Source organism: Xyrauchen texanus, chromosome 20 (genome assembly GCF_025860055.1).
Source record: "Xyrauchen texanus isolate HMW12.3.18 chromosome 20, RBS_HiC_50CHRs, whole genome shotgun sequence".
In the NCBI taxonomy this organism is placed as follows: domain Eukaryota; kingdom Metazoa; phylum Chordata; class Actinopteri; order Cypriniformes; family Catostomidae; genus Xyrauchen; species Xyrauchen texanus.
Genome location: NC_068295.1, coordinates 473397 through 487747, shown reverse-complemented (window position 1 = coordinate 487747; position 14351 = coordinate 473397). Strand labels below are relative to the sequence as shown.

Genomic DNA, 14351 nt, shown 5'->3' with positions numbered 1-14351 from the left:
GTTGTTTTGACATTAAATTATGAGCAAATTAAAGTGTTTTTTGAGCTTTGATGCATGTACATCTATTGTATGGGACCTTAAAAACAAAATTAGGCACGTTTAAAAACCATAATATGTGCTCTTTAAAAGAGCGGTGAACAGAGATTCATTTGAAAGCAGGTCATGTCATATGGATCTTATAATATCAAGAGTAAAAGCAGTTATATCCCGTAAACATGTTCAAATCACTCACAGCTTTATTGGTTTTAAAAGAATCAATGTTTCAAACCCTTCATCATCACATGTTTACATTTTAATAATATAAAATAAAACAATCTGGAAATGAAATATAATGACTGAAATGTAAATATTGTAGATTTTTAGTGTTTGAGTTCAGAATCAAAGACAATGTGCTACATGGTCCACGTCAACACTAATCTAAAGTCTGAAACCTTTCCCAACATCAATGTTCCCCTGTTTTCAGTTTCCGGTCTAAAGCGTTTTCGCTGCATCGGCGTATAATCGTAGCGGGTAAAGTATAACATTTGTAGAGACGGTCCAAAAACATATAGCTCTACTTCAAAGAATCCAGATGACCGTTTGGTTATTTAAGGTGCCTCATCCGAGTGTATAGATGACATGAGGCGATGGTGCGAGATTAGTGATATCTTTACTTTGAGTTACGCCAAAAACTTTTACTCCAAATAAAACTAAATAAATGGCCATTGTTCTCATCTGGAGAGCTCGTTTTGATTCGTTTCACATTGTGTCTTGAGACAGAAACATAAAACAGGCAACATGAATGATCATGGAAGTGCTGTTATGAGAGCGTTTTCAAAAGTCTTCGTTTTCGGTGGAGGAAAAGTCCGTTCCGGTACAAATGTAGAGTCAAACCGGATTAGCGTGGCCGCAGAAAACTCATTTAGACTCGTGGAGACTCACAAGGCCACAGATGGATGTGGTAAGTTGAGGCGGTTATTAATCATATTTAACCTCTACTGTACAGCTGCTGTGTTCTCGGTCGTCATTCTTCATGGAGATCTATCAGCAAATGTTCTTCTGGAATATGAGGTTCTGTCACTGCTGTTTGGATCGAGCGTCAGGCTTGTACTTGATCAGAAGACTCAGAGATGCGAACCCAAACAAGAAGGTCTGACCGAACCACATCAAACGTGTTGACGTGCCGTCGATGCCTTTATCACTGCAAACAAACATGGATTCATTGCATCAGATACACATCAAAGGACATAACTCGCTTTTATTGTCTTTTCTTCGTCTATGTTTACATTTGCTTCCTGTTCAAAGTTGAAGTAGCGTGTTCTGAATACGTTGTCGAATGCGAACGGTTGCATATTTATGGGATAATATCCCACACAGTGCATTCGGCTGTATTCTGCACACTGTCAAACTTGTAGTTGGTTATTCTGGCAATCTATGCCAAAAGACAATTTGCATACTGTGCCAAGTACATACTATATACCAGAGTTTCCCAACCACTGTGGACCACTAGTGTGCCGTGGAAAATGATCAGATTCCACAAAATAAATCAGGGCTCCAGACTACCTTTTCAAACATATTTCCTAACAGTGCGATTAAACTTTGCATTGGTGCGACTACAACGTTGACCGACTCTGTGATTGTGCTCGGTCCTTTTTTACATTTACATTTATGCATTTGGCAGATGCTTTTATCCAAAGGGACTTACAGTGCACTTATTACAGGGACAATCCCCCCGGAGCAACCTGGAGTTAAGTGCCTTACTCAAGGACACAATGGTGGTGACTGTGGGGAACAAACCAGCAACCTTCTGAGTACCAATGTATTATACAGAGCACTTATTACAGGGACAATCCCCCCGGAGCAACCTGGAGTTAAGTGCCTTACTCAAGGACACAATGCTGGTGACTGTGGGGAACAAACCAGCAACCTTGTGATTACCAGTTAAGTGTCTTACTCAAGGACACAATGCTGGTGGCTGTGGGGATCAAACCAGCAACCTTCTGATTACCAGTTAAGTGTCTTACTCAAGGACACAATGGTGGTGACTGTGGGGATCAAACCAGCAACCTTCTGATTACCAGTTAAGTGTCTTACTCAAGGACAAAATGGTGGTGACTGTTAGGATCAAACATAAACAGAGCCGCGAGAAGCACGGGTTCGCTCTCCTTTTCTGCATATCATGGCGCCGCTTTGAGGTCCGTTCTACATAACGCGGCGGCTCATTTTAGCTTATCGTGGCACATTCGGCCCATTTCACGCTGACCCACCGGCCCGCTCGGTTCTCCCGATGGCCAGTCCGGCCCTGATCGGCCCCAAAGTGCGTCAGCCCACCGGGAAAATGCCCGGTGTGCCATTAAAAAGAAAGAAACCATGAGAGAAGACTTTCACTTGGACCGGTGCGACCATTTGTAGAATTTAACCCCGGTGCTATCGCTCTGAAATTTTAGCCTGGAGACATGTGAATAAATTAGGGCTGTCAATCGATTAACATTTTTAATCGAATTAATTAAATGGTGTCCCGATCGTGATTAATTGCATTTACAAATATTTGCTGAGATATATATAAATATTCAGATAGTTAAAATGCTTTACATTATTGTGAGAGAAGAGTTCATCATTAATATGACAAAAAGCAGCTTTATAACACAATGTATTGATTATTATCATATTATTGATCATAAGTCAATCATTGACACACAGTTCACAGTAATCCATTACACAAGTGAATTTATCAATCAGAGATTTATTATGAGGGCTTGTTTAAGGACCGTCAATGTACACCTGCATCAGACATGCTTGTGTAGCGTCTCGGGTGTGTTGCATCATAAACATACATTTTTAGGTCACTGTGTCAAGATTAATATAGTTTAATACTTGTTCTGTGTTGCTCACACAGCTGAAGTTTCACTTACTGCCCCCTGGAGTAAACAGGTGGTACTACAAGCATTTCTCAGGAATCTTCCTTATTACAGTCCGGGGGCGTTTGTGATTTTTTTTAACGTGTTATTTTTTGTAAAATTCATCGCACTGAATTAACGTGTTAAATCGATGGCCCTAAAATAAATAGATACATAAAAAAATATTTTCTGTGGCATTGCAAGAATTAAAAACATGAAAAGTTGCAAAGTTGTTGTTTTATTCATTACACAACTAGCTATATATAGTTATACACCATTCATGACTTTCATTTTTTGCATATCCCAATTTCAAACATTACGATTAAACGCAACTAAAATGGACAGAAATCACAAGCAAACGGTGGTTATGTGGAACAGTGGGATAGAGGTGTGCCATGTGATCGGTTTAATAGTAAAAGCTTGGCAAACACTGCTATATACAGCATCTATAGTAAGAGTGGTCTGGTGGTGTATATATATATTACAGTCCCTAAACAACAATCTAATGCGCTCTACTGCCAGCTTGATTGTGTAGTTAAGGCACGAGGTTGCTACTCAACTAGCTACTTTTGATTATTACGAAGAGAGAAGAAGACTCTTACCTGCAAACCTTTAGCGCATAAAGAGCCTCAAACACATGAATGACCCAAGTCAGCCACCATCTGAAATACAAACACCCGCCATCACAGCTTCAGCCCTAAATAATGTAGAAGTATGAAATGATTGTGAATATATGACACTTACCCATAGTACATGACAGAATAATGATCATCAACTAAATGTTTGGCCAGAGCTCCGAGAGGACCGAGACTGCCGTATGGGACATCCTGCGGCCAAAACACGGTCCACTGAAACATCACAGTTAGAAAACCTTCTTACCAGCAAACACAAATAAAACATGTGTTTTTCTAACATTTCACAACGTTGCATTTTGGTTGTTTATAGGTTACAGGGCAGTATGGGGCTGATCAAATATTTAATATTTTTTTTAAATCTTGCAAATGTATGCAGCCAATGATAATGTATGAATTTTGAGACAAAACACTTATTTGTCATTTTCAGTTTTGTTCACGGTGATTAAATCAAACATGTTTTAATAACGGTCCAATAAGTGAAAGGATAGGATTTGGGGTAAAAAGCCCCCCTGTTGCCGGAGCTTAATGCCATTTTTGTGCCATGTTGTTCATAACAGTTGCCAGCTGAGGGCGCTGTTTTACTGCTGTTTCCATTTCTACATGTCAGCCTTAATAAAGCTCAATTGGTATCTTTGGAGGGCGGGATTTTGGAAAGAGGGGGGCGTGGCTAATCCAATGCCACAATCTTGCAGAAGTAGAACGCCTGAAATAGCTTACAGCAACTTTAAATAGATACAAAATGTTATAACTGTCCAATAAGTGAAAGGATAGGATTTGGGGTAAAAAGCCCCCCTGTTGCAGGAACTAAAGACCCCCATAAACTACATTAAGTGGGATGAAAAGATCTGTTCTGAAAAATGTTCAAAGTGGGCTCACATTGTATGATCCAATCACAACGGAGATTCGTTTCTTTATAGAACACTAGAGATGTTATAAAATGCCAAATGTGATTGAAATTAAAGCTGCTCACATGGAAAGGGAACGCCAAAAAAGTATATGTCCCACTCCCTGATAGATATTACTGAAATAAGTGTTGTGAGATCTCTCACCGGTCTCTGTGACGGTTCTAGACTGTATAATATAATCAAATATAAAAATGTCCACACACAGTGAATTGTGAATTGAATTAATCAGTGAATGAAATTGATGTGCATCGCTTCAACAGAAGTGAATAACAGGGTCTGTAAACTGATGTCCACATGACTCACGTGATGCGTTCCATGTTTGCTAAAGTCACACAGATTTTGTGTTTTTCACACAGATGAAATTGAGGGACAAAATTATTTTTTGTTACACTTTCCACCTGTCAATCATTTTGCTCGTTCTCATAGTGTTGTAGTTACAGAGAATTATTGAGGCTTAATGACATTTTTATGCCATGTTGTTCATAACAGTTGCCAGCTGAGGGCGCTGTTTTACTACTGTTGTTTTTAACAACCGTTCATGATGTCGGTCTCAATAAAGCTGATTTGGTATCTTTGGAGGGCGGGGTTTTGAAAGAGGGGGCGTGGCTAATCCAACAGCTCAATATTGCAGAAGTAGAACGCCTGAAATAGTTTACTTTAACAGGAAATGATTAACCCTTTTCTGAAGTGGTTATTTTGAATAATTATCTAAATTTGTTTTTAAGGATCTTTCTGTCTCAAACGTATTCGCTGAAGTTGAGCAATTTTGCCCTATAACTAATCGCCCCTATATTTACACATCACTTTAACCCCCCCCAGGGGGCCTTGTACCCCAAAGGTGGGGATAAAGGCTCCCTCGCACCTTAATTTTAATTACATTTTGTATAAATTTGATTCGGTAAAATTCCAGTTGATTTCCGTACATAAATGTGAAGCCTGACTATGAAAGTAAATAGTTATAAAGAAACAAAACGTCATTATAGACACTTTACCTCAAAGGTTTATCCTGTGGTAGCGGATCGAATTATTTTAAGGTCACCGTTGTGTGAGCTCATTCAAACGGCGTAAGAAGCTGGAATTTTTATGCCATTTTGCTTCATTTATTTTTCGTCAGTGGCGGTTAACAACAAGTTATTATCACAGTTTAACAAAAAATAACAAACTGTGGTTACCATGTTTTTTGTTGTTGTAAGGGATTGACCTTTAACCCTGTCTTTTCGTTGTGTTAGCAGGTCCCAGATCAGAGTGAAAACTGATCACACAGCGGTTCTTGGGGCCCAGTGTGACATCATTATACTAGCACATCCTTTCAACACAATTAACCTTTTTCATGAAATAAGAGCAAACAAGATTTCTGGGAACATTATTCGTCAAACCACGTAAAATCTCCCATTTAATTAAACGCAACAGTTTACTTCAGATTTATGATTTACACAGAAATTCATTCTGTTAGTTTTTTTTCCCATTGAGTCCCATTAGAGGCACATTGACACTATAAAAGTGCTTGTGTGTGTGCGCGCGTGTGTTTGTGTGTGTGCATGTGCGTGTGTGTGCGTGCACGTGTGTGTGCACGTGCATGTGTGTGTGCACGTGCATGTGTGTGTGTGCACGTGCATGTGTGTGCGCATGTGTGTATGCGTCCGTGCGTGCATGTGCGTGCGTGCGCGTGTGTTTGTGTGCATGTGTGTGTGCGTGCATGTGCGTGTGCGTGTGCAGGCGCATGTGCGCGTGTGCGTGTTTTTGTGTGTGTGTGCGTGCATGTGCGTGTGCGCGTGTGAGCATGCGTGCGTGCGTGCCTACGTGCGTGCATGTGTGTGTGCATGTTTATGTGTGTGTACCTGTTCAGGTGAGCTGTTATGATCAGATATGAATGTCTATAATGAGACTGCAGGACTTTGATCAGGTCAGGTATTGAACTACTGTGTTAAAGTTCCCTCAAATATCCACACTGGTTAGTTTATTCACCCTTCCTCTTATCCATCATCATGATGAGTCTGCATATATGCATGCACAATAAACCACTTCACTTTAAAGCTTCTACAGCTTAACTGTCAATCAAATATCAGGGATCGTACAGATACTTCAAAGTTAATGTAAAGGACTTTTCAAGCACATTTTTATTCACAAGTACAACATATCTCAATGTGCATCTTTAACGACACATTAATCAGTGAATGAAATTGATGTGCATCGCTTCAACAGAAGTGAATAACAGGGTCTGTAAACTGATGTCCACATGACTCACATGATGCGTTTGTATTAAACATAAGTACAAAATAAGCACTTTAAATGTCACAGAAGTGGTGTACCTGATGGGGACAAGAATTTATTTCAGGTAATTAACAATTTCAAATATATTTAACAAAAGCCATTTAATATCAATATTTCATATTTTAATTAACTATATTTTTTTACACTATTTGAAAGCTTTTTCAAGGGGCTCTACTCACAAAACTTCTGCATTCAAATCTCAGGACGTTTTACATCTCATCTAAAATCTTCACTCTGAAGATTAATTTTCAATTAAAATTGATAGTTGTGAGGATTTATACTTGTTAAATCCGCCACAGCAGTGTCTATAAAATATATATATTATTAAGTTCTCCAGTAAGAGTTTTTTTGTGATTGGCCCATTATGAACAGCGCTGTGATTGTGATTGGCCCATTATGAACAGCGCTGTGATTGTGATTGGCCCATTATGAACAGCGCTGTGATTGTGATTGGCCCATTATGAACAGCGCTGCCAAAAATAACAGGTGCCACGTGACAGCTTCAGCAGCGATCTAGTCGTCGTGTTTTCCCGAAAATAAATACATTTTATGAAATTATTTCGGCAACGTATTTTACGATTTTCAATAATTCAATCACTTTATAAGCACCTCTTTGTAAAAAAATAAATAAATCTATATATATTTTCAATGGTTTTCCAAGATTTATAAAAAGAAAATCAAAATTCAAGTACTTCAAGCACCTTGTACAAACCCTGAATTAAGACGATAAAAAGAAAAACATTTTGGTGAATACGAATAATAATTAAATAAAAACACGCTGACACGTTGGCAACTTGAAACTCTGCTTTGGTCCATCATTTCTGTGTGAATAATTCATTAAAGTGTTTTCTTACCGTGTAAAATCCCAGAGAAAGAGTCACAGTTACTATCCAGAACAGACTCGATCTCCTGAAATACGCGCTGCTGTCACTTTTGGCCATGATTAAACTGCACTGGTTAAAACAGTTTAACAAGTGTAACTACTGCTGCACTAGTTTCCAGAAACCCCTCTCTTTGCTGCATACACAACCAGCACAGGAAGTGACGTATGGCGTCACGTTACAAGGTAAAAGTCCCGAATTAATGCATAAATACACGAAATGAAAATAAAGAACATGAGTCATTGACAACTGTTGTCCTAGATTATAAACATGAGATATCTTTATAAATCTAGTTTAAAATACACGTATCACGTTCGTAGTCCAATTTGGTTTAAAACATTTTTTACAATACATACAAGGAATCTTTTAATTTTTCTTGGTGACGGGACGCTTCCAGTGCACAAACAATGCAAAATAAATAAATAAATAATAACACAAAAATACACACACACACACACACACACACACACACACACACACACACACACACGGCTAAATGTTTGGAATAATGTACAGATATTAATTTTACTTTGAAAAAATGTACTGTTCCAAAGAAATTATGCCTTACTATTTTATGTTTTAAATTTTATTTTTTATATTTATAAATACTAATACTTTGCTACTTTGTCCTTGTCCCCAACCCAGACTTTTAAACTCTCTGTTTCAATTAACTCATCAAAAGTGAACAAATCATACACATTTCTCACTGTGTGTCGCAGGAGCTGTATTAATTTATTTTAATTATTATTTATTCATTCTCGTCATTACATCACAGCATATTTTTTTTCTGGGGGGAACTTTTTTTTTTGGCTAACACCTGTTTAAGTGATAACCTGTCAGAAAATATGGAAATAATAACTGACAGAGGAGTACATGCCTGCCATGAGAGAAGAATGAAGATTTGATGTTGACAAAAGTGAATAATTTAATCATTTATTCCTTCTGATACACTTCTGATTCACCATCATTACCATATATGAACCTGATGCAATATTTTACAAAAATAGTTGCATGTTTTGCGTTATTTTGTTGTATTTAAAGTGCATTTTATGTTAGCTACAAAGTAGAGTTAGCAAAACCATGAGCTAGTCTCTTTTTCCCCCCAAAAAAAGAAATGTCATGACCGCAACATGTCATTACCAACACATTTCAGTTTATTTTCTAATACGTAGGGATTTCTTTTGTAATATTTTGATTTCTTCTCTGATGTTTAAAGATTAATCTTTCTTATGACCAACTTTTTTTTTATAAGTTCATGGCAATAAGAACTTATAAGAAATTGGTACTTATACTCACCAAATTGGCAATCAACTTATCACAATGTATAGTCAGGACATTTATAACATGGAAAATTACTATTACAATTTGAAAACATGTTCAGAACTTCTTAAAATCCTCCATGTGCAGTAATGACAGCTTTGCAGATCCTTGTTATTCTAGCGGACAGTTTGTCCAGATACTCGGGTGACCTTTCACCCCACACTTTTTTGTAGCACTTGACCTTTCACCCCGACACTTCCTGTAGCACTTGACCCTTCACCCCACACTTCCTGTAGCACTTGACCCTTCACCCCACACTTCTGCACTGACCTTCACCCCACACTTCCTGTAGCACTTGACCCTTCACCCCACACTTCCTGTAGCACTTGACCCTTCACCCCACACTTCTTGTAGCACTTGACCTTTCACCTCACACTTCCTGTAGCACTTGACCCTTCACCCCACACTTCCTGTAGCACTTGCCATAGATGTGACTGTCTTGTCGGGCACTTCTCACACACCTTACAGTCTAACTGATCCCACAAAAGCTCAATGGGGTGAAGATCCGTAACACTCTTTTCCAATCATCTGTTGTCCAATGTCTGTGTTTCTTTGCCCACTCAAACCTTTTCTTTTTGTGTTTCTGTTTCAAAAGTGGCTTTTTATTTGCAGTTCTTCCCATAAGAGTCTTCTCTTTACTGTTGTACATGAAACTGGTGTTGAGCGGGTAGAATTCAATGAAGCTGTCAGCGGAGGACATGTGAGGCGTCTCAAACTAGAGACTCTGATGTTCCTCTTGTTTAGTTGCACATCTTCCACGTCTCTTTCTGTCCTTGTTAGAGACAGTTGTGCTTTGTCTTTGAAGACTGTAGTTACACCTTTGAATGAAATCTGCATTTTTTTGTCAATTTCAAGCATTATATAGCCTTCATTCCTCAAAACAATGATTGACTGATGAGTTTCTAGAGAAAGTTATTTCTTTTGTTGCCATTTTAACTAATATTGACTTTAAGACATGCCAGTCTATTGCATACTGTGACAACTCAAAAACAAAGACAATGTTAAGCTTCATTTAATTAACCAAATATATTTTATATATATATATATATGCATGTATGTACAAATACAAATCTGCTATGTACAGATGTATGGGAATGTATGGCTGAAGAGGTTTGATATGTTGGATAAATATAAAAAGACTAAACTAAGGGGCAGTTATAACTGTTTATGAGATGGATGGCCTGAGGGAAAAACTGTTCCTGTGTCTGACGGTTCTGGTGCTCAGAGCTCTGAAGCGCCGGCCAGAAGGCAACAGTTCAGAAAGGTAGTGGGCAGGGTGAGTGGGTCCAGAGGGATTTTACCAGCCCTTTTCCTCACTCTGGAAGTGTATAGTTCTTGAAGGGGGGGCAGGGGGCAACCAATAATCCTCTCAGCAGACCGAACTGTCCTTTGTAGTCTTCTAATGTCTGATTTCGTAGCTGCACCAAACCAGACATTTATTGAAGTGCAGAGGACAGACTCAATGACTGCTGAGTAGAACTGTTTCAGCAGCACTGGTGGCAGGTTGAACTTCCTCAGCTGGCGAAGGAAGTACAACCTCTGCTGGGCCTTTTTCACAATGGAGTTGATGTGGGTCGCCCACTTCAGGTCCTGTGAGATGGTAGTGCCCAGGAACCTGAATGACTCCACTGCTGCCACAGTGTTGTTTAGAATGGTGAGGGGGGACAATGTTGGGGTGTTCTGAGCGTGTTCAGCTCCAGGTTGTTTTGACTGCAGCTGTTCATGCACCTTTCTGTATGCAGACTCATCATCATCTTGGATGAGGCCGATGACAGTGGTGTCGTCTGCAAACTTCAGGAGCCTGACAGAGGGGTCCTTGGTGGTGCAGTCATTAGTGTACAGGGAGAAGAGTAGTGGGGAGAGCACACATCCCTGGGGGGCACCAGTGCTGATCTTACAGGTGCTGGAAGTGAATTTTCCCTGCCTCACTAGCTGCTGCCTGTCTGTCAGAAAGCTGGTGATCCACTGACAGATAGACGTGTGAACAGAGAGTTGGTGTAACTTAATTCTGGAGTATATCTGGGATGATGGTGTTGAAAGCTGGACTGAAGTCCACAAAAAGGATCATTGAATATGTCCCCGGTCTGTCCAGATGTTGCAGGATATGATGCAATCCCATGTTGAGTGCATCATCCACAGACCTGATTGCTCGATAAGCAAATTGAAGGGGGTCCAGAAAGGGTTCAGTGATGTCCTTCAGGTGGGCCAACACCAGTCTCTCAAATGACTTCATGACCACAGACTTCAGAGTTGGGTCTGTAGTCATTGAGTCCTGTGATCTTGGGTTTTTTTGGGACAGGAATGATAGTGGAGCGTTTGAAGCAGCAGGGAACTTCACACTGCTCCAGTGATCTGTTGAAGATCTGTGTGAAGATGGGGACCCGCTGGTCAGCACAGGATTTTAGATAAGTGAGTGAAACACCATCTGGGCCTGAAGCTTTCCTTGTCTTTTGTTTCTGGGAGATACGGCACACATCCTCTTCACAGATCTTAAGTGCAGGTTGAGTAGCAGGAGGTGTTAATGTTTGTGTGAAGTGAAGGTCAGAGCGGGTGTGGGGTGTTGGGGGAGGGTGTCTTGCAGTTAGTAATGCCTTTCAGGCCTCTCCACACTGATGCAGGGTTGTTAGCTGAAAAGTGGTTTTCCAGCTTATCAGAATTGGTTCTTTTAGACACTTTAATGTCCTTTGTGTGTTTTTGGCCTGATTATACAAGATTCCATCCCCTCTTCTGTAAGCATCCTCTTTGGCCTGATGAAGCTACCTGAGTTTTGCTGTAAACCATGTTTTGTCATTGTTGAACGTTAAATAAGTTCTAGTAGGGATGCACCTATCCTCACAGAAACTGATATATGATGTCATAGTATCTTCATAAACACTCCAATCAGTGCAGTTAAAGCAGGCTTGTAGTTCCAGATCTGCTTCATTGGTCAGTCTTTACAGTTTTTACTACAGGTTTAGCAGATTTTAGTTTCTGTAGGTTGAAGAAGATTAACCAGACAGCGATCAGAGAGTCCCAAAGCTGCTCTAGGGACAGAGCGATATGCAACCTTTATTGTTGTGTATCAATGATCCAGTGTCTTTCTGTCTCTGCTGGGGCATGTAATGTGCTGTCCTGTATTTTGGCAGTTCTCAGGTGAGGTTGGCGCTGTTAAAATTGCCAAGAATAATAATAAGTGAGTCCGGGTGTTGTTGCTCCATGTCTGTGATTTGATCAGCCAGCTGTTGCAGCACTGCGCTCACACATGTGTGTGGTGGGATATAAACACTCACCCGAATAATCGAGGAAAACTCGCACAGAGTAAAAAGTCTTACAGTTGATAAAGAGCACTTCTAAATTAGGACAGCATATCTTATTTAACTTTGTTACATACACCACCTTTCATTGATGTAAAAGCATGTTCCATAGTGCGCTTGAACAACACAGCTGCGCCTCTGACTAAAATGTCCAGCAAAGCATTACTTTCAACTTTCCCTCCAATGACGTTACAACTAATTTTGACCCACCTGATTTTTCAGACACATTATCACTGTCAGAGTGGTGTGACTGGGCTGCAGGCAGATGTTCACCAATCACTGATGTTGCAACTGGATTTGCACCAAAATCTCAAATCACATCTAACTCCTGTTCTGCATGCATAGCTGGTTATGATGTCGTGCATGATTCGCTTTGTCCTGTTATGTTAAGCTGCATAGCATAGCATAGCTATGTTTAACGGGTGCTATCTCAGTGAGTATTGAGGCTGACTATCACACCTGGAGTCGTGAGTTTGAATCCAGGGCGTGCAGAGTGACTCCAGCCAGGTCTCCTTAGCAACCAAATTGACCCGGTTGCTAGGGAGGGTAGAGTCACATGGGGTAACCTCCTCGTGGTCTCTTTAATGTGGTTCTCGCTTTCGGTGGGGCGTGTGCTGAGTGACTCCAGTCAGGTCTCCTTAGCAACCAAATTGGGCCAGTTGCTAGGGAGGGTAGAGTCACATGGGGTAACCTCCTTGTGGTCGCTATAATGTGGTTCTCGCTCTCGGTGGGGCGTGTGGTGAGTTGTGTGTGGATGCCGTGGAGAATAGCGTGAAGCCTCCACACGCGCTACGTTTGCACGGTAACACGCTCAACAAGTCACATGATAAGATGTGCAGATTGAGTCTTAGATGTGGAGGCAGTTGAGATTTGTTCTCCGCCACCTGGATTGAGTCACTACACCACCACGAGGACTGAAAAATTGGGTAGAAAAAGGAGAAAAACATGGTAACTTTACTTACTTTTTTAGGGGGTGTAACCCTGGTGTCCTGGCCAAATTCCCCCCATTGGCTCTTTCCAATCATGGCCTCTTAATATTTCCCATTCCCCAATTGGCAAAGATTCACCACTTTGCTTAATAGAAATATTACAATGAAACCACATTAAGTTACTTTTACCGCACTGAAATCAAACTCCATCACAGGCCAATAGTGTCAAGATCCATTTTTATTACAAAAAGGTCTGTACATTTGCTGTGTCCCAAAACAAACATCACACAATTATCCAAGTCTTACAACAAAAGAACCAGTGTTACTGTCACACAATCCCCTAAACATTATAAAACTAACTTCAAAAATATTTCTGAGCGCATACAGTGAAGACGAACTCAAAATGTTCATCTTTTAATCAGTATTAAAACATGGCCAAGCCTCAAGGTTAAAGTTCAAGACGAGACCGGTGACAGTCCGTAAAACTGTCTGTTGTGTACTTTCACAACTTTTGATTCACTTTATAACATAAATACAACATTCTCTGCACAGTTTGATTGACAGGGCACTTATTCCATCTCAGTTTGAATTACTAGCTCACAACATCGAGCTTTAACCTCGTTTCAAAACATCTCGCTCTTTATATTCAGTTTAAAGCACGTCTGCAGATTGATTTATGGCTATCTGAACATGTGTGTACCAGCATAGGCAACATCGTGTTCAAAGGTTAGAATGATGAACCTGACAGAAACAACCGATGGAGGGATAATATCAGTTCTTTCTCTCTCATTCAAATTTTTACATTTGTGATTTGGCACAATCATGTTGCAAAAGAGAGAGAGAGAGAGAGAGAGAGAGAGAGAGACAGAGAGAGAGAGCAAGAGAGAGAGAGAGAGAGAGAGATAAATCCTACATATCATATTTCTCATCATCACATCAGTGTGATCAAATCAATATAATATGTTTATATTATATTGATTAACATGGTGAGCCAAATAACTGATAAGCAAAAAAGTTACAATGTATACAAAATATCTATAAAAAACAACTACATGCCGATGCACAAACAGGCAAAACAAATCTCAAAAAGTATTATTTAATATGTCAAATATTAAACAGGTTATTTACATATCCAGAAGTCTGTTTATCTTATTTTGACAAAGGCCAAATCTATTAATAAAACCTTTATCAAATGCGCCTCAAGCACACACACACTGACAAATACAAAATCACACACACTC

At 39.8% G+C, this 14351-nt stretch overlaps 1 protein-coding gene across 2 annotated transcripts; it reads right to left on the bottom strand.

Annotated features, from left to right (window-relative positions):
• Positions 1–218: 218 nt before the first annotated feature.
• Positions 219–7714, bottom strand: tmem254 (transmembrane protein 254). 2 transcript variants are annotated; one of them, XM_052151250.1, is made up of 4 exons: positions 7542–7714; positions 3621–3724; positions 3479–3538; positions 219–1180 (listed from the first exon to the last, which is right to left on the bottom strand). In XM_052151250.1, the coding sequence occupies exons 1-4, from the start codon at positions 7626–7628 to the stop codon at positions 1057–1059; spliced, it is 375 nt and encodes a 124-aa protein (XP_052007210.1). In that variant the 5' UTR covers positions 7629–7714; the 3' UTR covers positions 219–1056. The 2 variants fall into 2 exon arrangements, with proteins under 2 accessions (XP_052007210.1, XP_052007211.1); XM_052151251.1 differs by lacking the exon at positions 219–1180 and having other exon boundaries at positions 3475–3538.
• Positions 7715–14351: the final 6637 nt, after the last annotated feature.

Coding starts and splice junctions, on each gene's coding strand:
- tmem254 (XM_052151250.1), bottom strand. CDS start 7,628: ATGGCCAAAAGTGACAGCAGCGCGTATTTCAGGAGATCGAGTCTGTTC. Junction 3,539..3,620: donor TATTCTGTCATGTACTATGG/GTAAGTGTCATA, acceptor TTTGTATTTCAG/ATGGTGGCTGACTTGGGTCA. Junction 1,181..3,478: donor TATGCGCTAAAGGTTTGCAG/GTAAGAGTCTTC, acceptor GTTTGTTTGCAG/TGATAAAGGCATCGACGGCA.